At 47.4% G+C, this 22,925-nt stretch overlaps 1 protein-coding gene across 3 annotated transcripts; it reads right to left on the bottom strand.

The window, feature by feature from the left end:
- Window positions 1–328: 328 nt before the first annotated feature.
- On the bottom strand, window positions 329–22,427 carry LOC109900040 (WD repeat-containing protein on Y chromosome). Of its 3 annotated transcripts, none has more exons than XM_020495759.2 (20): window positions 21,690–22,427; window positions 20,195–20,432; window positions 19,961–20,107; window positions 19,632–19,754; window positions 19,345–19,516; window positions 18,349–18,395; window positions 18,056–18,193; window positions 14,956–15,144; window positions 13,927–14,118; window positions 12,936–13,223; window positions 12,568–12,732; window positions 12,207–12,356; window positions 10,052–10,236; window positions 9,814–9,953; window positions 8,398–8,543; window positions 8,049–8,266; window positions 6,584–6,738; window positions 5,850–5,980; window positions 2,584–2,730; window positions 329–1,478 (listed from the first exon to the last, which is right to left on the bottom strand). In XM_020495759.2, exons 1-20 carry the CDS (start codon window positions 21,758–21,760, stop codon window positions 1,335–1,337), a joined length of 3,186 nt encoding a protein of 1,061 aa, XP_020351348.2. In that variant the 5' UTR covers window positions 21,761–22,427; the 3' UTR covers window positions 329–1,334. The 3 variants fall into 3 exon arrangements, with proteins under 3 accessions (XP_020351348.2, XP_020351349.2, XP_031691110.1); XM_020495760.2 differs by having other exon boundaries at window positions 8,440–8,543; XM_031835250.1 differs by having other exon boundaries at window positions 1,228–1,478; window positions 5,850–5,941.
- Window positions 22,428–22,925: the final 498 nt, after the last annotated feature.

Below are 22,925 nucleotides of genomic sequence, written 5' to 3'. Positions count from 1 at the left end.
CATTTGTTTTTCAACAGGACTATGACCAAACACACCTCCAGGCTGTGTAAGGGCTATTTGACCATGAAGGAGAGTGATGGAGTGCTGCATCAGATGACCTGGCCTCCACAATCCCCCGACCTCAACCAAATTGAGATGGTTTGGGATGGGTCGGACCGAAGAGTGAAGGAAAAGGAGCCAACAAGTGCTCAGCATATGTGGGAAATCCTTCAAGACTGCAAGGGTGACTATTTGAAGAATCTCAAATATATTTGTTTATGTAACGGTTTTCTTCTATCTCCTCCTCTGACGAAGAGGTGTAGCAAGGATCGGACCAAAATGTGGCGTGTAGATTACGATTCATGTTTAATGACAAACACACTAAACGCAAACACTACAAAACAATAAACGTAAGGAACGTAACGAAAACCGAAACAGCCTATACTTGTGTAAACTAACACAGAACAAGGACATCAGGACACTAAGGACAATCACCCACGAAACACTCAAAGAATATGGCTGCCTAATATGGTTCCCAATCAGAGACAACGATAAACACCTGCCTCTGATTGAGAACCACTTCAGACAGCCATAGACTTAACTAGAACACCCCACTAAGCTACAATCCCAATACCAACACACCACATACAAAAACCCATGCCACACCCTGGCCTGACCAAATAAATGAAGATAAACACAATATATTTCGACCAGGGCATGACAGTTTAACCCTTATTTGGTTACTACATGATTCCATATATGTGTTATTTCATTGTTTTGATGTCTTCACTATTATTCTGCAATGTAGAAAATAGTAAAATAAGGAGAAACCCTTGAATGAGTAGGTGTTCTAAAACCTTTAGCTGGTAGTGTATAATGTCTCCATATATTGGTCTAGTACCACCTATAATGTCTCTGGAAATTGGTCTGTTAGTGCCTCCTATTGGTTGTAACTGTGGATGCTACATCGGCCTACTGTTTGTCTGTTTGTGTGTTATTTTGTCAGAGGAAATTGAGATATGCTGATAATTAATTTCATGGGCTAATTATTTGGTTTTATTATTTATTTTTATTATGAGTCGCATGTGAGGTATATAATATCATGCATGTTACATATTATTATATCACTATAATCTGATAGGAGAAGAGGAGGAGGAGGAGAGGTGGAGAGGAAGAGGAGAGGAGAAGGAAGTGGAGGAGGAGGAGGAGTGGTGGAGAGGAAGAGGAGAGGAGAAGGAAGTGGAGGAGGAGGAGAGGAAGAGGAGAAGGAGGTGAAGGATAAGGAGGAAGAGGAGGAGGAAGAGAAGGAGAAGGAAAGGAGGAGGAGGAGGAGAATAGTAGAAGGGAGAGGCTGGTCAGGTGGCTTCCTGTTCTTGCTCTGAGCTGTTGATTGACAGCTGTAGGGAGCTAAGCCCCGCTTCACTCACACAACTCAGAGTCTGACGCTGCATCCAAGGGCTCATGGGTAAATCCTCCGGCAGGAACACCTGCTGACAGTCCTGGGAGAGGGAGAGAGGGAGAAAGGAGACCGGAGGAGAGGAAGGTAAAGTAGGTGAATAGTGATGTGGGGATGAGGGGGAATGGAAGAGTTAAAGGAAGAGTTTGAGGTTCAAAGTTTAGGTTGAGAATACATTTCTCATGCAGGCTTACGACTGATGTTCCAACAACAAAACATATATTCCCTCAAGGCCTGACACTCTTTTTAAACCTCTCTTTCTTTACCTTTCTATTTCCATCCCTTCCTTTCTCCCTCACCAACCATCATTGAGTCGGCAGGCTAAAATCCCTCACGTCAGGCAGAGCATGGCAACAAACTCACAACAAACACAGGAAGACAGACAGAGAGAGGAATTTTAGTGGAAAAGAGAGGGAAATAGAGGAAGAGAGAGGGAAATAGAGGAAGAGAGAGGGAAATAGAGGAAGAGAGAGGGAAATAGAAGAAGAGGGAGATAGAGGAAGAGGGAGGGAAATAGAAGAAGAGGGAGGGAAATAGAGGAAGAGGGAGGGAAATAGAAGAAGAGAGAGGGAAATAGAGGAAGAGAGAGGGAAATAGAGGAAGAGAGAGGGAAATAGAGGAAGAGAGAGGGAAATAGAGGAAGGGAATCAAGAGAGCTTGTGAAAGAGAAGAAAATAAACTGTATCCAGAGTCTGTTGCTATGTAACCGTGCAGACAAATACATTTCTCCCCAAAAACTTCTGAAATAGAACAGCAAATATTCATTCATTCTGCTCTGTTTTTATGACTCTTCCCTATCCATCATGCTTTTTCTTGGACTACTCCAGTCCTTCCGACCATGGAATGTTGCAGCCACACCGTCTTTGCCTAAAGGATGTGGAGTTACGCTGTAAAATGTCTTCTGCATTGATCACTGGTGTCTTTCAGTTCTATTTACTGGCAATTACTATAATAATGCTGGAGTAAGAAACACAGAGTTGAAAGTCAAGTTCATTAGCAGCCAAATGTGTATAAACCCAGTAACAATACAATGCAATACAGTGCATGCATCAACAGTAGTTGAATTAGGTGGGTTAGTGTTGGGCTGCAACAAAAGCCTGTACACGCTCTGATGGACCCAGGTTTGATGACCTTTGACCTACACTCACCTGCACGGCCAGGGCCTGGAAGGGCGTGCACAAGCCCCCGATGGGGAAGAGCTTATTGACGTTGATGTCACCAAATACCTGCTTCCTCTCTCTCCTAACTGCCATCTTCCTCTGGATGTCCCCATACAGCTGGTGACACTGAGACACCTGGGGGAGGGAGATTAGGATCTGGTTGTAAATGGGAAACAATTGTGCCACCAGGTCTAGTGTCTGTGTGTGTCTGTGAGATAGGGAGTGAGAGGGAGAAAGAGGGAGAGAGAGGGAGAGAGAGGGAGGGGGAGAGAGAGGGAGAGGGAGAGAGAGGGAGGGGGAGTGAGAGGGAGAAAGAGGAAGAAAGAGGAAGAAAGAGGGAGAGAGGGAGGGGGAGAGAGAGGGAGAGAGAGAGGGAGGGAGGGAGAGAGAGGGAGGGGGAGAGAGAGGGAGAGAGGGAGGGAGGGGGAGAGAGAGGGAGGGGGAGAGAGAGGGAGAGGGAGAGAGAGGGAGAGGGAGAGAGGGAGGGGGAGAGAGAGGGAGGGGGAGAGAGAGGGAGGGGGAGAGAGAGGGAGAGGGAGAGAGAGGGAGAGGGAGGGGGGAGAGAGAGGGAGAGGGAGAGGGAGGGGGAGAGAGAGGGAGGGGGAGAGAGAGGGAGGGGGAGAGAGAGGGAGGGAGAGAGGGAGGGAGGGAGGGAGGGAGGGAGGGAGGGAGGGAGGGAGGGAGGGAGGGAGGGAGGGAGGGAGGGAGGGAGGGAGGGAGAGACTTACAGTTGTTCCATTCATCTTAAGATAGCTACAGTAGGTGAGACAACCACATATTACTGTCATAGCAAGTCACTGTTATTGTTTGTTATTGTTTGAGACTAGTGTCAGACGTCTGACAATCTCTGGTAGTCAGTGATCATGTCGGAACAGTCGGAACAGGCTCTGAGTTTACATGACTTGAAAGCAGAATTCTGCAGTGTGTTGCTGTGTATTGGAGTGCGTGTTGCTGTGTGTTGGGGTTTGTGTTGGAGTGTGTGTGTGTGAGTGTTGGAGCGGGTGCTTGGAGCGGGTGCTTGGAGCGGGTGCTGGAGCGTGTGCTGGAGCGTGTGCTGGAGTCAGTCTTACCCTGATGTGCTGGAGCGGGTGCTTGGAGCGGGTGCTTGGAGCGGGCGCTTGGAGCGGGCGCTTGGAGCGGGCAGTTGGAGCGGGCAGTTGGAGCGCGTGTTGGAGCGCGTGTTGGAGCGCGTGTTGGAGCGCGTGTTGGAGCGCGTGTTGGAGCGCGTGTTGGAGCGCGTGTTGGAGCGCGTGTTGGAGCGCGTGTTGGAGCGCGTGTTGGAGCGTGAGTTGGAGCGTGAGTTGGAGCGTGAGTCTTACCCTGATGTGTTGGAGCGTGAGTTGGAGCGTGAGTTGGAGCGTGAGTTGGAGCGTGAGTTGGAGCGTGAGTTGGAGCGTGAGTTGGAGCGTGTGTTGGAGCGTGTGTTGGAGCGTGTGTTGGAGTCAGTCTTACCCTGATGTGTTGGAGTTGGAGCGTGAGTTGGAGCGTGAGTTGGAGCGTGTGTTGGAGCGTGTGTTGGAGTCAGTCTTACCCTGATGTGTTGGAGCGTGTTTTGGAGCGTGTGTTGGAGCGTGTGTTGGAGTCAGTCTTACCCTGATGTGTTGGAGCGTGTGTTGGAGCGTGAGTTGGAGCGTGTGTTGGAGCGTGAGTTGGAGCGTGAGTTGGAGCGTGAGTTGGAGCGTGAGTTGGAGCGTGAGTTGGAGTGAGTCTTACCCTGATGTGTTGGAGCGTGAGTTGGAGCGTGAGTTGGAGCGTGTGTTGGAGCGTGAGTTGGAGCGTGAGTTGGAGCGTGAGTTGGAGCGTGAGTTGGAGCGTGAGTTGGAGTGAGTCTTACCCTGATGTGTTGGAGCGTGAGTTGGAGCGTGAGTTGGAGCGTGAGTTGGAGCGTGAGTTGGAGCGTGAGTTGGAGCGTGAGTTGGAGCGTGAGTCTTACCCTGATGTGTTGGAGCGTGAGTTGGAGCGTGAGTTGGAGCGTGAGTTGGAGCGTGAGTTGGAGCGTGAGTTGGAGCGTGAGTTGGAGCGTGTGTTGGAGCGTGTGTTGGAGCGTGAGTTGGAGCGTGAGTTGGAATGAGTCTTACCCTGATGTGTTGGAGCGTGAGTTGGAGCGTGTGTTGGAGCGTGTGTTGGAGCGTGTGTTGGAGCGTGAGTTGGAGCGTGAGTTGGAGCGTGAGTTGGAGTCAGTCTTACCCTGATGTGTTGGAGCATGAGTTGGAGCGTGTTTTGGAGCGTGTGTTGGAGTCAGTCTTACCCTGATGTGTTGGAGCGTGTGTTGGAGCGTGTGTTGGAGCGTGTGTTGGAGCGTGTGTTGGAGCGTGTGTTGGAGCGTGTGTTGGAGCGTGTGTTGGAGCGTGTGTTGGAGCGTGTGTTGGAGCGTGAGTTGGAGCGTGAGTTGGAGCGTGAGTTGGAGCGTGAGTTGGAGCGTGAGTTGGAGTCAGTCTTACCCTGATGTGTTGGAGCGTGTGTTGGAGCGTGTGTTGGAGCGTGTGTTGGAGCGTGTGTTGGAGCGTGTGTTGGAGCGTGAGTTGGAGCGTGAGTTGGAGCGTGAGTTGGAGTCAGTCTTACCCTGATGTGTTGGAGCGTGAGTTGGAGCGTGAGTTGGAGCGTGAGTTGGAGCGTGAGTTGGAGCGTGAGTCTTACCCTGATGTGTTGGAGCGTGAGTTGGAGCGTGAGTTGGAGCGTGAGTTGGAGCGTGAGTTGGAGCGTGAGTTGGAGCGTGAGTTGGAGCGTGTGTTGGAGTGTGTGTTGGAGCGTGAGTTGGAGCGTGAGTTGGAGTGAGTCTTACCCTGATGTGTTGGAGCGTGAGTTGGAGCGTGTGTTGGAGCGTGTGTTGGAGCGTGTGTTGGAGCGTGAGTTGGAGCGTGAGTTGGAGCGTGAGTTGGAGTCAGTCTTACCCTGATGTGTTGGAGCATGAGTTGGAGCGTGTTTTGGAGCGTGTGTTGGAGTCAGTCTTACCCTGATGTGTTGGAGCGTGTGTTGGAGCGTGTGTTGGAGCGTGTGTTGGAGCGTGAGTTGGAGCGTGAGTTGGAGCGTGAGTTGGAGCGTGAGTTGGAGCGTGTGTTGGAGCGTGTGTTGGAGCGTGTGTTGGAGCGTGTGTTGGAGCGTGAGTTGGAGCGTGAGTTGGAGTCAGTCTTACCCTGATGTGTTGGAGCGTGTGTTGGAGCGTGTGTTGGAGCGTGTGTTGGAGCGTGTGTTGGAGCGTGTGTTGGAGCGTGAGTTGGAGCGTGAGTTGGAGCGTGAGTTGGAGTCAGTCTTACCCTGATGTGTTGAGCGTGACTTGGAGCAGGGCTTTCCTCTGTGCCGACAGGCCCTGTCTGGCTCTTTGGTGTTGGGGCTTCCTCTACAGGCCCTGTCTGGCTCTTTGGTGTTGGGGCTTCCTCTACAGGCCCTGCAGGGAGGAAACTGTTTAATGTGGGTATAATCATGTGTGTGTGTGTGGCTTGAAAGAGGAGCACAACTAATCAATTATTTTGACAGCGACATAGGCAGACTGGGAGAGGAACGTGTACACACACACACACACACACCTCAATTCTAGCCTCTGGGTTCTGACTGGAACATTTGCCAAACATACTAAACTACTGCTCCAATTCTACTGTTCTAGAATGTCAAGAATGTCCAGAGACCATGCTTTATAACGCAGTTAAATTGAATTATAGTATCAGGTTTTATTGGGTCTGGCTATGACCTCTGGCTTTACAGTGACCTTTCTCCTTCCTCAATACTGCCACTGTGCGTCAGACTCCTGTCGTAGGGCCACTGTGCGTCAGACTCCTGTCGTAGGGCCACTGTGCGTCAGACTCCTGTCGTAGGGCCACTGTGCGTCAGACTCCTGTCGTAGGGCCATTGTGCGTCAGACTCCTGTCGTAGGGCCACTGTTTCAGACTGCTGTCGTAGGGCCACTGTGTGTGTGTGTGTGTGTGTGTGTGTGTGTTTCTGTCCATGCGTTGGGGACTGTGTGTATGAACACCTGTTTGTTGCTAATAGTTACCTTCATAAATCCATTCCTCCGGTGAACCCGGACCCCCGCTGAAAAGGTCAGATGTTTGACCTGTGACCTCGCTGCTCTGTGATGGGTCACTTTCACTCTCAATCTTCTTCTCCCTTTCTTCCTTCTCCTCCTCAGCCAGGTTGTTTACCTGGTCTCTGTACAGAAAACAGCCAGGTTGTTTACCTAGTCTCTGTACAGAAAACAGCCAGGTTGTTTACCTGGTCTTGTACAGAAAACAGCCAGGTTGTTTACCCGGTCTCTGTACAGAAAACAGCCAGGTTGTTTACCTGGTCTCTGTACAGAAAACAGCCAGGTTGTTTACCTAGTCTCTGTACAGAAAACAGCCAGGTTGTTTACCTGGTCTCTGTACAGAAAACAGCCAGGTTGTTTACCTGGTCTCTGTACAGAAAACAGCCAGGTTGTTTACCTAGTCTCTGTACAGAAAACAACCAGGTTGTTTACCTGGTCTCTGTATAGAAAAGAGCCAGGTTGTTTACCTGGTCTCTGTATAGAAAACAGAGTTTGATAAAATGTACATCTAACCTTGACTTATCATTGATATAAATCACTTTCAAGAGACTTTGTAGAAAACATTTGACTAATGATCTGTTTTTTGAGAACGTATGTTTCAGGGAGCTTAATTGTCCAGTAAACATCTAATGACATGTTTTTGTATGCTACAGTGTTTACTAGGGTTGTACCACAGTGGCCTCATGACCACTAAAACCATACCACACACACTGTCACACCAGGCCTGCCCTCAGATAACATATTGATTAGTGTGTGTGCCTCTTTCCCTTGGGAAGATTGCTGACGTTCTGTTCACCACATCCCCACAACAGCAAACGGTTGCTATGGGTGACTCTCTATCCAGTCACTCACTCACACACTACTGAAAAGCGTCCATACCGAACCAAACTCAATCTGGTTTAATTTAGCTATGTTTACAGTAAACTTTCAACAGGAGTCAATCAATATGGTTGTCGAAAAAGTTATCCAATTCATCAGGATTTCTTTCTCATGGCTTCCCATCAGAATTCACACACACACACTTTACAGTTCAGCCTAGCCCTCTTCTATGCCTCCTACAAATCCTCTTCAACATTTTACATCATTCCACATCATTCATGTGATGCAAATCTCTCATTTTGTGTGTTTTTCCCTGAGTCTAGAAATACACCCAGTTCTTACAGAAATATTCGCCAGCCCACATCGACACACCAGGCCAGACTGCTTAATTCTGTGGTACTTTTAGATCTATAATGGGAGCCATTTTAGAGTTATATATATAAAAAAGACTACAAAGGAGTAGATTGAGAAAGCCTCGGTAGGCTCAGAAGTTACAAGAGGACAACAAAAACTAGTTAGGAAAAATGGAGACCCATAAAACAGTAGATGTTTAGAACTTAGTGAGGTTGATCCAAGTGGACTTCTGGATTACTGACAGAATAGACCACTTCAGTACCTGGAGGTGTGGTGAGGGGCTGGGTCAGCGAGGCTCCACTGTGGTTCCTGTCCAAAGAAACCTACATGCCCTCCCTCCCCCGTCCACACTCTGCTGGTCCCATCCACAGAGCCAGAGAGGAAGAAGAGTCTCTCTGTGTACACCAGCACTTCAACACTCACTATCGCCCCCTCATGGGCCCTCCAGGACTGCAGGAGAGGAGGGTGGCTTGAGGAGGGCTGGGGAGGTGAAACAGGTGAAGATAGAGTACAGTGTAAAACACATAAAACAGAGGTGTATCCTACATTTGCATTTACAATACTCAAAAACTCTCACACATTCACATACATGTACACACACCAACCCTGACCTCCTGTGTGATGCATAGCGCGTACTGAGAGATGTCCCAGACCTGAACACACCCTGCTGTGTCTCCAGTGACCAGGATGTTGTTCTCCTGGTCTGAAGTCAGCCCCAACACACACTCTTTCTCTCCACCAGGGGCATAGAACTGACCTGAGAGGGAGAGCGAGAGAGAGAGATGACAATACTGTATACTCCAGACAGACATGATAATACTGTATACTCCAGACAGAGAGAGATGATAATACTGTATACTCCAGAGAGAGATGACAATACTGTATACTCCAGACATAGAGAGATGATTGCTGTTTGGGGTTTTAGGCTGGGTTTCTGTACAGCACTTTGAGATATCAGCTGATGTACGAAGGGCTATATAAATACATTTGATTTGATGATAATACTGTATACTCCAGACAGAGAGAGATGATAATACTGTATACTCCAGACCGTGAGTGTGCGTGCGTGTCCTGGTTACCGTGAGTGTGTGTGCCCTGGTTACCGTGAGTGTGTGTGCCCTGGTTACCGTGAGTGTGTGTGCCCTGGTTACCGTGAGTGTGTGTGCCCTGGTTACCGTGAGTGTGTGTGCCCTGGTTACCGTGAGTGTGTGTGCCCTGGTTACCGTGAGTGTGTGCGCCCTGGTTACCGTGAGTGTGTGCGCCCTGGTTACCGTGAGTGTGTGCGCCCTGGTTACCGTGGGTGTGTGCGCCCTGGTTACCGTGGGTGTGTGCGCCCTGGTTACCGTGGGTGTGTGCGCCCTGGTTACCATGGGTGTGTGTGCCCTGGTTACCATGGGTGTGTGTGTCCTGGTTACCGTGAGTGTGCGTGCGTGTCCTGGTTACCGTGGGTGTGTGTGCCCTGGTTACCATGGGTGTGTGTGTCCTGGTTACCATGAGTGTGCGTGCGTGTCCTGGTTACCGTGAGTGTGCGTGCGTGTCCTGGTTACCGTGAGTGTGCGTGCGTGTCCTGGTTACCGTGAGTGTGCGTGCGTGTCCTGGTTACCGTGAGTGTGCGTGCGTGTCCTGGTTACCGTGAGTATGCATGCGTGTCCTGGTTACCGTGAGTGTGCGTGCGTGTCCTGGTTACCGTGAGTGTGCGTGCGTGTCCTGGTTACCGTGAGTGTGCGTGCGTGTCCTGGTTACCGTGAGTGTGCGTGCGTGTCCTGGTTACCGTGAGTGTGCGTGCGTGTCCTGGTTACCGTGAGTGTGCGTGCGTGTCCTGGTTACCGTGAGTGTGCGTGCGTGTCCTGGTTACCGTGAGTGTGCGTGCGTGTCCTGGTTACCGTGAGTGTGTGCGCCCTGATTACCTTGAGTGTGTGCGCCCTGATTACCGTGGGTGTGTGTGCCCTGGTTACCATGGGTGTGTGTGCCCTGGTTACCGTGGGTGTGTGTGTCCTGGTTACCGTGGGTGTGTGTGTCCTGGTTACCGTGGGTGTGTGTGTGTCCAGTGATGCTCCACCAGTAGATCCCTCCAGCCTGTGAGGAGAGGAGGATAGGTGTGTTCCTCCAGTGTTTGTCCCCACCCCTCCGCTGCAGGAACAGCAACGCGTCCACAGGCGGTGTTGTCCTACACACATGCATCACATACACACTCAGTAAACATATGTTGAATACTGTATTTCAATTTGCAATAAAGCATTGATGTTGCATAAAGCATTGACTCACAGTGAGTGAGTGGCCCTCCGCAGGCGAACCAGGGGTCTCTGTGTGTCCAAAGTCCAGACGATGACCTCTCCATCATGGCTGCCCGTAGCAATGACCCCCAGGGCAGGGCAGTGGTCAACCACCAGGATGTCAGCTCTGTGTTGCTGACCTGACTTCCACGACATGTCTGCCCTCACAAACACATCCTTCACCACCACAAACAGGGCGCCATATTGGAACCAGATAATCACCAGAATAATATTCTCATTTGCATCTTGGTGCCAACATTGCATTCATTCAAATGTGAAAACGAACCAAGTTTTCCGCTGTATATCTATGGCTTTATGTCTACCCATCTGAGCACCACGTGCAAAATTATAGTTCCAAATTCTAGTGACTGATACTGTACGTATAATAAGTCCCAGAGGTCATACTCTGCATCACACAATGACGTCATTTACATACACCCCCTCTTAGCCAAGTTGTTTTATAAGTGTTCTTTAAAAACCCCAACAATAAGAAACCTCAGAGCAGATCTGCATATATAGTTGAAGTTGGAAGTTTACATACATCTTAGCCAGATACATTTAAACTCAGTTTTCCACAATTCCTGACATTTAATCCTATAATAAAATTCCCTGTCATAGGTCAGGTTGGAACACCACTTATTTTAAGAGTGTGAAATGTCAGGATAATAGTAGAGAGAATGACTAATTTCAGCTTTAATTAATTTCATCACATTCCCAGTGGGACAGAAGTTTACATACACTCAATTAGTATTTGGTAGCATTGCCTTTAAATTGTTTAACTTCGGTCAAACATTTCAGGTAGCCTTCCACAAGCTTCCCACAATAAGTTGGGTGAATTTTGGCCCATTCCTCCTGGCAGAGCTGGTGTTACCGAGTCAGGTTTGTAGGCCTGTTGCTTTAATATATTCACATAATTTTCCTACCTCATGATGCCATCTATTTTGTGAAGTGCACCAGTCCCTCTTGCAGCAAAGCACCCACACAACATGATGCTGCCACCCCCATGCTTCACGGTTGGGATGGTGTTCTTCGGCTTGCAAGCCTCCCCCTTTTCCTCCAAACATAATGATGGTCATTATGGCAAACAGTTGTATTTTTGTTTTATCAGACCAGAGGACATTTCTCCAAAAAGTACGATCTTTGTCCCCATGTGCAGTTGCAAACCGTAGTCTTGTGGTTTTGGAGCAGTGGCTTCTTTCTTGCTGAGCAGCCTTTCAGGTTATGCCGATATAGGACTCGTTTTACTGTAGATATAGATCATTTTGTACCTGTTTCCTCCAGCATCTTCACAAGGTCCTCTGCTGTTGTTTTGGGATTGATTTGTACATTTTGCACCAAAGTACGTTCATCTCTAGGAGACTGAACACGTCTCCTTCCTGAGCGATATGACGGCTGCGTGGTCCCATGGTGTTTACACTTACGTATTATTGTTTGTACAGATGAACGTGGTACCTTCAGGCATTTGGAAATTGCTCCCAAGGATGAACCAGACTTGTGGAGGTCTACAATCATTTTCTGAGGTCTTGGCTGATTTATTTAGATTTTCCCATGATGTCAAGCAAAGAGGCACTGAGTTTGAAGGTAGGCCTTGAAATACATCCACAGGTACACCTCCAATTGACTCAAATGATGTCAACTAGCCTATCAGAAGCTTCTAAAGCCATGACATCATTTTCTGGAATTTTCCAAGCTGTTTAAAGGCACAGTCAACTTAGTGCATGTAAACTTCTGACCCACTGGAATTGTGATACTGTGGATTATAAGTGAAATAATATGTCTGTACACAATTGTTGGTTAAAATTACTTGTGTCATGCACAAAGTAGATGTCCTAACCGACTTGCCAAAACAATAGTTTATTAACAAGACATTTGTGGAGTGGTTGAAAAACGAGTTTTAATGACCTAAGTGTATGCAAACTTCCAACTTCAACTGTAAATAGACATCATTCCTGAAAGTTCTCTTGTAAGGAAGGCTGGTTAGCTATGAGTGTAACCACATGGAGCAGACACGATAGTGACAGATAACATTGGGGTTGAGGTGTGGTGGACTCTTCACCTGAGAATGCAATGTACATGTTTATCCTGGCTGGCACACAATAACGTTTTATTGAAAAGGAAAGTGTGCGTTTGGCTAGGTGTTTTCTCACCTTAGCCCCTTTGATGTCATACTGAGCGACCTGCTGGCTCCACCCCACGGCCAGCAACTGGTTGTCATGGAGACAGATGACCCCTGTGACATCTGAGAGGGTGACAGGCTCTAGCTTGTGTAGGTTGAGGCCATTCAGTAGGTTCCACACCTTTTAACAGACAGAAACAGCACATCATAGTAAACCACATCTGTGTCCATCTAAAGCTGTTCTAACTGAACCGTAGTGAAGGAGGAGGAGACTTGGAGAAGTCTCCTGCTTTTCCCCTTTTCTTCAGTTATCAGACATCAGTAACATGATTGGATAGATGAAAGCACAGGCTCCACTGCATAGGCTGCACTAGCTTTTACCACAGGGGTACCTTGATGGTTCCGTTGCGTGCGCCTGTGATGAGTCGTCTGTGGGAGGAGTCTAGCGCTATGCAGGTAATCTCCTCCTCTCCATGAGCGCTGGTGATCTTCAGACGCAGCCTCCCTGTTTCTACGTCCCACACTGATACAGACGAGTCATCACATCCGGCGATGACCTACACACACATATAAACACACACACACACACACACACACACACACACACACACACACACACACACACACACACACACACACACACACACACACACACACACACACACAGAGATGTAAACATTTACAGACATATTTACGTTAACACACACATACAGTATGCACACCCTTATGGCTGTGACAGTGTACAAGATTCCATACCTACCTGTTTCAGTGTGGGGTTGTACAGAGCACAGGAGAGGGGGGCACCATGGCATTGTCTTCCCCCTCCTCCCTGCTCCTCCCCCCTCCCCCCTTTCTCCAGCCTCAGCCTGGCCAGGTAGTCTCGACAGGACACCAGGATATGGGGCGGAGTCTGCGACAGGAAGGGCGGGGCCACCAACAGGAAAGGGAAGTTGCCGTGCTCTGGGGCGCGCCCTGGCTGCAGACAGGGGAACTGCAGGTGGACGGTCCTCAGACAGTGATTGGAGGAGATGTCCCACACCCTCAGCTCCTGCTCAGAGACAACAAGGTTGGTAAACAAACTCCTTCTGAAAGCTCCTGCACAGAGACAACCAGGTGGGTAAACAAACCCCTTCTGAAAGAAATTAAAAAGTGGAAAACAAAAACCACCTGGACCACAGCCAGGACAGATTACCTTGTGGTGTGTACTGGTGGGCTGGACCACAGCCAGGACAGAATACCTTGTGGTGTAGTACTGGTGGGCTGGACCACAGCCAGGACAGAATACCTTGTGGTGTAGTACTGGTGGGCTGGAACACAGCCAGGACAGAATACCTTGTGGTGTAGTACTGGTGGGCTGGACCACAGCCAGGACAGAATACCTTGTGGGGTAGTACTGGTGGGCTGGACCACAGCCAGGACAGAATACCTTGTGGTGTAGTACTGGTGGGCTGGACCACAGCCAGGACAGAATACCTTGTGGTGTAGTACTGGTGGGCTGGACCACAGCCAGGACAGATTACCTTGTGGTGTAGTACTGGTGGGCTGGACCACAGCCAGGACAGAATACCTTGTGGTGTAGTACTGGTGGGCTGGACCACAGCCAGGACAGAATACCTTGTGGTGTAGTATTGGTACTTCAGTCTAGGGATAGGTTTGCCTCCCTCTACCTGTCGTAGGTGAGTGCTTACAGCTTACCCGTGAAGCTACGGCCAGTGTTGTGTCTCCAAGCTATCTGGTGGTTATTGACTTACAGCATCTTTGGAGTAGCTGAGGACCTGTCCCAGTGGTTGGTAGATGACCACGTCCAGTACTGTGGTGCCGTGACCGTGTAGGACCGCGACTGGCCGAGCGGTCATGAAGCAGTTCCACAGTTTGACCGCAGGGTCCAGACCACCCGTCACCAATAGGTTGAGAGACCTGCTGAAATCAAAGCATGTCACACCCTGCGGAGGAGGGAGAAAGGAGAGAAGAGAGAGCGAGAGAGAGAGAACAGAGGAAGACAGACAGACAGACAGACAGACAGACAGACAGACAGACAGACAGACAGACAGACAGACAGACAGACAGACAGACAGGACAGGACAGGACAGGACAGGACAGGACAGGACAGGACAGGACAGGACAGGACAGGACAGGACAGGACAGGACAGGAGACAGACATAGAGAAAGGGAAGTTAGGATTTGTGGGTCACTAAAATAAAAGGTAGCGTGACTAAATGTTCTAAAAATACTGCCTTTCGTATTAGTTTATAATGGGGAACTGTTGAGGACAGCTTAATTGGTCAACTGACCAAAGCTAGACAGTTTTATAGGAGCACTGCTCAGAAGCCATAACAACCAATACAAAACACCCCACCCACTTTAATCACTTCCTCAGCAGGGCCAGTCACATTACATGTTTTTGTTCTTCAGCAATTATATCCTTTGTGTGTGTGTGTGTGTGTGTGTGTGTTTATATTGGTTATAGGGTGGGACTTGGCAACAGTAAGCAAGATAAAACACAGTTATGACTCAAAATAATTCAGGGGGTTTGTGGTATATGGCCAATTTACCACGGCTAAGGGCTGTATCCAGGTGCTCCGGTTTGCATCGTACTGAAGATCAGTCCTTAGTCGTGGTATATTGGCCATACTGTATACCACACCCTCTGAGGGCCTTATTGCTTAAATAACAGCTACCCTTTTTGTAGAATCGCATATAAATGGTGGCTTCATTGTGTTCTCCATAGTAACAACACATGAAAGACTCATAATAGGGTAGATACTGTGTTATATTATTACCTTATTGATTCTCCAAACATAGGGTTTTCTCCTGAGTGACACATGCATGATGACTACCGAGGAGGCGTCGCTTCCTGATGATGTCATGATGAGGTCAGTGTGGGGCTCGAAAATTATCCTGTTGATTGGTTCCTGGTGGACTGTGGGGATATGTTGGTAGGAGACTAGGCGGCTGTGGTCACCAATATCCTGTTAGGAGACATGTTCTCACCATAATTGGGGATCCTGAGTGGCTCAGCGGTCTAAGGCACTGCATCTCAGTACAAGATGCATTGCTACAGTATCTGGTTCAAATCCAGGCTGCATCACATCTGGCCATGATTGGGAGTCCAATAGGGCAGCGTACATTTGACCCAGCATCATCCGGGTTTGGCCAGGATAGGCCGTCATTGTAAATAAGAATTTGTTCTTAACTGACTTGCCTAGTTAAATAAATGTGAAATAAAATACCAGTTAACCAACCCTGGTCCAGCAGAAATCTGAAGAACACACATTAACTTTTGGTCCCAAGGAACACATGCTAACCACAGTGCCAAGACAAATAACTACCCTAGAAGTGCCCGTAACACACGTAGCAAGGTTACAGAATAGATACTGTACTTTACTGTCCATTGGTTGGAACATAATTTTGTCTTTTGCCTTTCCCAACATCCCCCAGACACACATTAAGAGGCCCAAGTCAGTGCAGCGCCCCTGGATGGAGAGCAATGGGGGGATAATTATATCCTCCTGATTCCTGCTTACAAGCGAAAATTAAAGCAGGAAGCACCAGTGACTCGGTCAATAAAGAAGTGGTCAGATGACGCAGATGCTAAGCTACAGGACTGTTTTGCTAGCACAGACTGGAATATGTTCCGGGTTCCTTATGATGGCATTGAGGAGTACACCACATCAGTAACTGGTCTCATCAATAAGTGCATTGATGACGTCGTCCCCACAGTGACTGTACGTACATACCCCAACCAGAAGCCATGGATTACAGGCAACATCCTCACTGGGCTAAAGGGTAGAACTGCCGCTTTCAAGGAGCAGACTCTAACCCGGAAGCTTATAAGAAATGCACTTCGACGAACCATCAAACAGGCAAAGCATCAATACAGGGCTAAGATTGAATCGTACTACACTGGCTCCGATGCTCGTCGGATGTGGCAGGGCTTGCAAACTATTACAGACAGCAAAGGGAAGCACAGTCGTGAGCTGCCCAGTGACACGAGCCTACTGACCGAGCTAAATTACTTCTATGCTCGCTTCGAAGAAAGCATCACTGAAGCATGCATGAGAGCATCAGCTGTTCTGGATGACTGCGTGATCACGCTCTCCGTAGCTGATGTGAGTAAGACCTTTAAACTTCTCATCATTCACAAGGCAGCAGGGCCAGACGGACTACCAGGACGTGTACTCCGAGCATGCGCTGACCAACTAGCAAGTGTCTTCACTGACATTTTCAACATGTCCCTGACTGAGTCTGGGATACCAAACATGTTTCAAGCATACCACTATAGTCCCTGTGCCCAAGAACACTAAGGTAACCTGCTTAAATGACTACAGACTCGTAGCTCTCACGTTTGTAGCCATGACGTGCTTTGAAAGGTTGGTCATGGCTCACATCAACACGATTATCCCAGAAACCCTAGACCCACTCCAATTTGCATACCGCCCAAACAGATCCACAGATGATGCAATCTCTATTGCACTCCACACTGCCCTTTCCCACCTAGACAAAAGGAACACCTACAGTATGTTAGAATGCTATTCACTGACTACAGCTCAGTGTTCAACACCATAGTACCCTCAAAGCTCATCACTAAACTAAGGACCCTGGGACTAAACACTTCCCTCTGCAACTGGATCCTGGACTTCCTGACGGGACGCCCCAGGTGGTAAGGGTAGGTAACAATGCATCTGCCACGCTGATCCTCAACACAGGGGTCCCTCAGGGGTCCGTGCTCAGTCCCCACCTGTACTCCCTGTTCACTCATGACTGCATGGCCAGGCACGACTCCAACACCATCATTAAGTTTGCCAACAACACAACAGTGGTAGGCCTGATCACCGACAACGATGAGACAGCCAGAGAGGAGGTCAGAGATCTGGCCGTGTGGTGCCAGGACAACAACCTTCACCAACAAACTATCATGGTCCAAACACACCAAGACAGTTGTGAAGAGGGCACGACAAAGCGTATTGCCCCTCAGGAGTCTGAAAAGATTTGGCATGGGTCCTCAGATCCTCAAAAAGTTCTACAGCTGCACCATTGAAAGTATCCTGAATGGTTGCATCCATGCCTGTTATGGAAACTGCTCGGCCAACGACCGCAAGGGACAACAGAGGGTAGTGCGTATGGCCCAGTATATCACTGGGGCTAAGCTTCCTGCCATCCAGGACTTCTATACCAGGCAGTGTCAAACCAATGGCCTACAAATTGTCAAAGACTCCAGCCACCCTATTCATAGACGGTTCTGTCTGCTGTCGCACGGGAAGCGGTATCGGAGTGCCAAGTCTAGGTCCAAAAGGCTTCTTGAACACCCGCAGTTTATCAAATTTACAGTTTATCAAATGGCTACCCAGACTATTTGCATTGCCCCCCCTCTTTTACGCTGCTGCTACTCTCTGTTTATTATCTATGCATAGTCACTCTAACTCTACCTACATGTACATATTACCTAAATTACCTCGTCTAACCTGTGCCTCCACACATTGACTCTGTACTGGTAACCTCTGTATATAGCCTCACTACTGTTATTTTACTGCTGCTCTTAAATGATTTGTTATTTTAAACGTAACACCTATTTTTCTTAAAACGGCATTGTTGTTTAAGGGCTTGTAAGTAAGCATTTCAATGTAAGTTTTACACCTATTGTATTCGGCGCATATGACAAATACAATTTGATTTGATATTAGATTAAGAGACTTGCTCAAGGACACAATGGCAGGACATGGAACATGGGTTGCCAGTTCAGCCACCCAGTCTGGGGCTTGAACACCCAAACTTCAGGCTGCTGGTCTGTCTCTCTAACCTCTAGGCTATTGGCATTATAACTGTGTGCCAGTTTTTTGTTTCAGTCCAGCACAGAGTGAATGAAGAGTGAATGAGGCCTACCTGCATGTAAATCCTCTGAGGGACATTGTCCTCAGTGAAGGGGCTCTCAAACAGTCCATTTTGGAGTTGGAGGAACCACAACAGATGGATCCCTCCCTTTTCATCTCCCCAGAGCAGCAAAGAGCGCCCCCCTGGAGACTGGGAGGGATTACAACAGATCTCAGGGGAAGACAATGTGAATATAACTACCAGAACTATAAAAACATCTATCATGGTTCATGAAAAGACAAGTAATTGAATGTTTAGAATGGGTCAAATGTACGTTAGTTTATGACAGAGTACTGAAGCCGTACCTTTATGTCATGCCAGTAGCAGAGAGAGGTTGGAACATTGGGGAACCCTGTTTAGAGATGAGAGAACAACAGGGACATAAAGTCAGAACCCTGTTCAGAGATGAGAGAACAAAAGGGACATTAAGTCAGAACCCTGTTCAGAGATGAGAGAACAACAGGGACATAAAGTCAGAACCCTGTTCAGAGATGAGAGAACAACAGGGACATAAAGTCAGAACCCTGTTCAGAGATGAGAGACCAGCAGGGACATAAAGTCAGAACCCTGTTCAGAGATGAGAGAACAACAGGGACATAAAGTCAGAACCCTGTTCAGAGATGAGAGCACAACAGGGACGTAAAGTCAGAACCCTGTTCAGAGATGAGAGAACAACAGGGACATAAAGTCAGAACCCTGTTCAGAGATGAGAGAACAACAGGGACATAAAGTCAGAACCCTGTTCAGAGATGAGAGAACAACAGGGACGTAAAGTCAGAACCCTGTTCAGAGATGAGAGACCAACAGGGACATAAAGTCAAAACCCTGTTCAGAGATGAGAGACCAACAGGGACATAAAGTCAGAACCCTGTTCAGAGATGAGAGACCAACAGGGACATAAAGTCAGAACCCTGTTCAGAGATGAGAGAACAACAGGGACGTAAAGTCAGAACCCTGTTCAGAGATGAGAGAACAACAGGGACGTAAAGTCAGAACCCTGTTCAGAGATGAGAGACCAACAGGGACATAAAGTCAGAACCCTGTTCAGAGATGAGAGAACAACAGGGACGTAAAGTCAGAACCCTGTTCAGAGATGAGAGAACAACAGGGACGTAAAGTCAGAACCCTGTTCAGAGATGAGAGACCAACAGGGACATAAAGTCAAAACCCGGCAGGTTTTTAGATGAGATGAGAGATGAGAGATGAGAGAACAACAGGGACATAAAGTCAGAATTTGAACTGATTGATCAAATCAAAAGCAAAAGTTCTACTTTGAGTCTTTCTAACAGTTGGTTAGATACCAAACAAGTGGATGTCTTCAAAGCAGCTGGCCGTGGACACGTCAATAAAGTGGAGGTCCCTGCTGCTGGTTGCTATGGCGACCTTGTGGACTTTGGGCAGGTAGACAGCATCAGTGGTCCAGCCCCTGAACATCCTTCTGTTAACCCCCTGCTCTGCAGGGTCTCCAGCCAGCTGAGGAGATACATCAAAGAAAGAGAGAGAGAATGTGTGTGTGTGTCTGTCTTTGTGAGTGAGTGAGTGTGTGTGTGTGAGAGTGTGTGTGTGTGTGGCTTATCAGCTCACACACCTCCAGAGTCTTGAGGACTTGTAGTCGGTTGTTCCACACAGTGAGCAGCCCCCTCTTACTGACACTGATGTAGCGGAGGGGGGGAGGATGGGGAACAGCCACTACACAGATAGTGGGCTCCTGCTGTAAGGGGGAGAAGAGAAAAGTTTACAGGTGAAGTGAGAGAGTGGCTGATGAGAGAAAGAGAGACAGTGGTCAATGGCGACTGCTGCATACTTATGAATTAACATACAGTATGAGCAATTAACTACTTATTACATAGTTATTACATAGTCATTACATAGCTATTAACACACTCTATAAGCAATGACTAGACAGGCGTCCCTCACCTTGTTGTGTGAGCAGTGTTTGATGAGTGGTTCAGTGTTTAGTAGAGCGCCTCTTGGCCTGGAGGTGTGGTCTCTCTCTCTGCACTGCTGCAGCAGGTAGCTACACAGGTCCTCCCACTCCACATAGCCATCACATGACACGTCAATCTATTGGAAATGAGAACATGTTCTTATTTCCTAAGGGTAAACTAACTAAAAGCAGTTCAACCGTATGTAACAAAGGGCCATAGTCACCTCATTGAAGACCCTCTCCAGCCACCCGCTCTGGCTGTCTGGACCAATCACAGCACTCAGAGCATTCTGGAACTCCTCCAGACTCATCCCTCTTTCTCCTCCTCCCTTTTTCCGTGCACCTCTCCAACTCCGCCGGGACCCCCTGTCCGAGGTTGTGCGACGGGTAAACGCATCCCTCAGTAACAGCAGGTGTTTAAGTTTGAGTTCCTCCTGAGTACAGGCATTCTGGCCTGCATCACTGTGGAGTGGAGTAGTATGCAGATATTCCATAAGAAAATCAGCCGTTTCCAGCTACGATAGTCATTTACAACATTAACAACGTCTACTCTGTATTTCTGATCAATTTGATGTTATTTTAATGGACATTTCCAAGTTTCCAACTTTTGAACGGTGGTGTACATTCATATACTGGTCATTATTGAGAGTACTACTGCATAATATGAAAGTCTTACAGAATATGAACATACAGCACACCCCTGTGGCAGCAGTGAGACTGCACGCTTTGTGACCAATTTCAGACAAAAATACTTTTTATTTATTTATTTTACCGTTATTTTACCAGGTAAGTTGACTGAGAACACGTTCTCATTTACAGCAACGACCTGAGGAATAGTTACAGGGGAGAGGAGGGGGATGAATGAGCCAATTGTAAGCTGGGGATGATTAGGTGACCATGATGGTTTTAGGGACAGCTTGGGAATTTAGCCAGACAACATTTTGATGTTATCAATTTGTTATTATAACTTAAAATAATAGATTTGATGAGACTTCTCATTTAGATTTGAGTCATTACCACATAAACATGAAGTAATAGTGACTTTTCATTGATACTGAGTTCAACTTACTAAAAGTATTTGATTTAAAAATGCCTTGGGTTTTATAGTGAACTAACCAAGCGCTTGATTGGCTGTGGTAGGCTTTCTTTCTTTGTATTGTATGGATTTAAGAGGTTCTTGAAGAGAGATTTGAGGGGGTGAGGGAGACTGCTAGGACCAAAACCCCCATATCGTATGTCGCCAACCTTCATGAGGACAAGCCTTGTGTGGCCCTGTTGCCATGGGAAACCACAGGACAATCGGTCATGTCTCCACATTCTCCTCTCTCTTCCTGGTTCATCAAGGCATGCATGAGTGCTCCTTTTAGATAAGGGTAGTTCTCACGATCAACTCACCGCACAGCCAGGTAATCATTGATGTGCAGTAAATGACACATGTTTTACTTCAAAAGGGTTTGGAAATAAGACTTTAATTAGCTCTACTCAGAGAGATATTTTCATATAGAAATGCTAAAAAAAATGGTTCTGTTGATGATAATGATATTTTGATAACATTATTATCTGTGGAATTGAAATAACAGGATTCAGCCAAATTTAAGCCGGGATACAAAAGCTGACGTGTGTCAACTTCTACTTATGCTAAACATTAAATATGAAAATAGACTTTATGTCAAATCTTGAGTTATATCTTATATATTGTTCTTAAAATACAAAACTCACCAAGAGCTGCTGCTGGAGGTTTCCGTTTCATAGACCTCCCATGGATCACTGATACCTCTTAGGGTACCCATTCCTACACACCTTCCTGTCTGTCTATCAAACTAGTCTAGCGCTAAGTCCATTGTGTGTTGCTAAACAGAGGGAATTTTCACTCTGGACCAAGCTTTACAAACAACCTCACTCATCGCTTTAGATCTTCCCTCTGGACTTTGCCTCAGATGGGCCCCTCAGAACCTTTGGGCCCAAGTTCCTCTGTTTATGTGTCAGAGAGTGAAGGATGCTGAAACACAAACTGACCTCACAACAGCCTAAGCCCAATCTGATACCTCTCTCCCCTCCTCTAGGTTTAAATAAGAGTCTTTGTCTCTCTCTCCCCCTTTGTCTTCTGGGACAAATCCAATTTCAGGTCAAACAAAGCTGCTTCTTTTCAGACAGGGTGGAATGCTCCACAGATCAATACATCATCCATCACAGGAGTTAGACCACAGGGAGAGAAAGTCAACACATCCTCAGCGGAGGACCAAGGAGACGAGACTATCCACAATCTGCATGGGCACCAGGGTGTCAAGACAAGTAATCCTCCAGAAGTGAATAATTAGAAGGAAGAGGGAAAGAAGCCTCTCAGTCTGTAGCCTACCGATCCATAAAGCTTTCCATGTGGAAGTCTTAGAAATCTCAACCAGGCTAAAGAGACCAAGATCAGGAGGTGCATAAGATCCTAAATGTTACTCAAAGAGTGGAGGTGTGTACAGGTTTCTGTCTGAGAGTGTAAGTCAAACAAAGGGACAGGCTCTGGCTAATGATAAACCACTAATGTCTCAGTAACAGATTACTGAGCCATTAAGCTAAAGCCATGGCAGAGAACCCAGGTCCTAGGTCACTTTACCATTAACTACCCCACTGAGACCGTGCAACATGGTTTGGTGTGTGGGGTGGTATGTACAGTATGTGTGTGTCGATTGTACATTATATCTTGTGTTCTCTGTATCTCGTTCAAAGCTTGATGTTTGGACACTGGAGCCCATACTACCGGTAGGCCTTTTTAGGAGAGGGCCCATACAAGAAAAAATATATATTTAAAAAAATAGTTTTTTTATACATATATTTTTTATACATGTATTTTAAATTTGGCCCATATAATGTATTTAAAACTTTTTTTGTATACATTTAAAATACATTCCAACATATATCACGGAATGTATTTAAAATGTGTATATAAATGTGTATAAAATGCAC

The sequence above is a fragment of the Oncorhynchus kisutch genome, linkage group LG11, assembly GCF_002021735.2.
Source record: "Oncorhynchus kisutch isolate 150728-3 linkage group LG11, Okis_V2, whole genome shotgun sequence".
Lineage (NCBI taxonomy): Eukaryota > Metazoa > Chordata > Actinopteri > Salmoniformes > Salmonidae > Oncorhynchus > Oncorhynchus kisutch.
This window is presented reverse-complemented; position numbering and strand designations above follow the sequence as displayed.

What these genes read in the sequence shown, in the direction of transcription:
- LOC109900040 (XM_020495759.2), bottom strand. Translation starts at nt 21,760, where the DNA reads ATGGGTACCCTAAGAGGTATCAGTGATCCATGGGAGGTCTATGAAACG. An exon ending in AACACTGCTCACACAACAAG is followed by an intron (nt 19,755 to 19,960) that starts GTGAGGGACGCC and finishes TCCCCCTTACAG; the next exon opens with CAGGAGCCCACTATCTGTGT. An exon ending in TCCAGGCCCTGGCCGTGCAG is followed by an intron (nt 1,479 to 2,583) that starts GTGAGTGTAGGT and finishes TCCCTCTCCCAG; the next exon opens with GACTGTCAGCAGGTGTTCCT.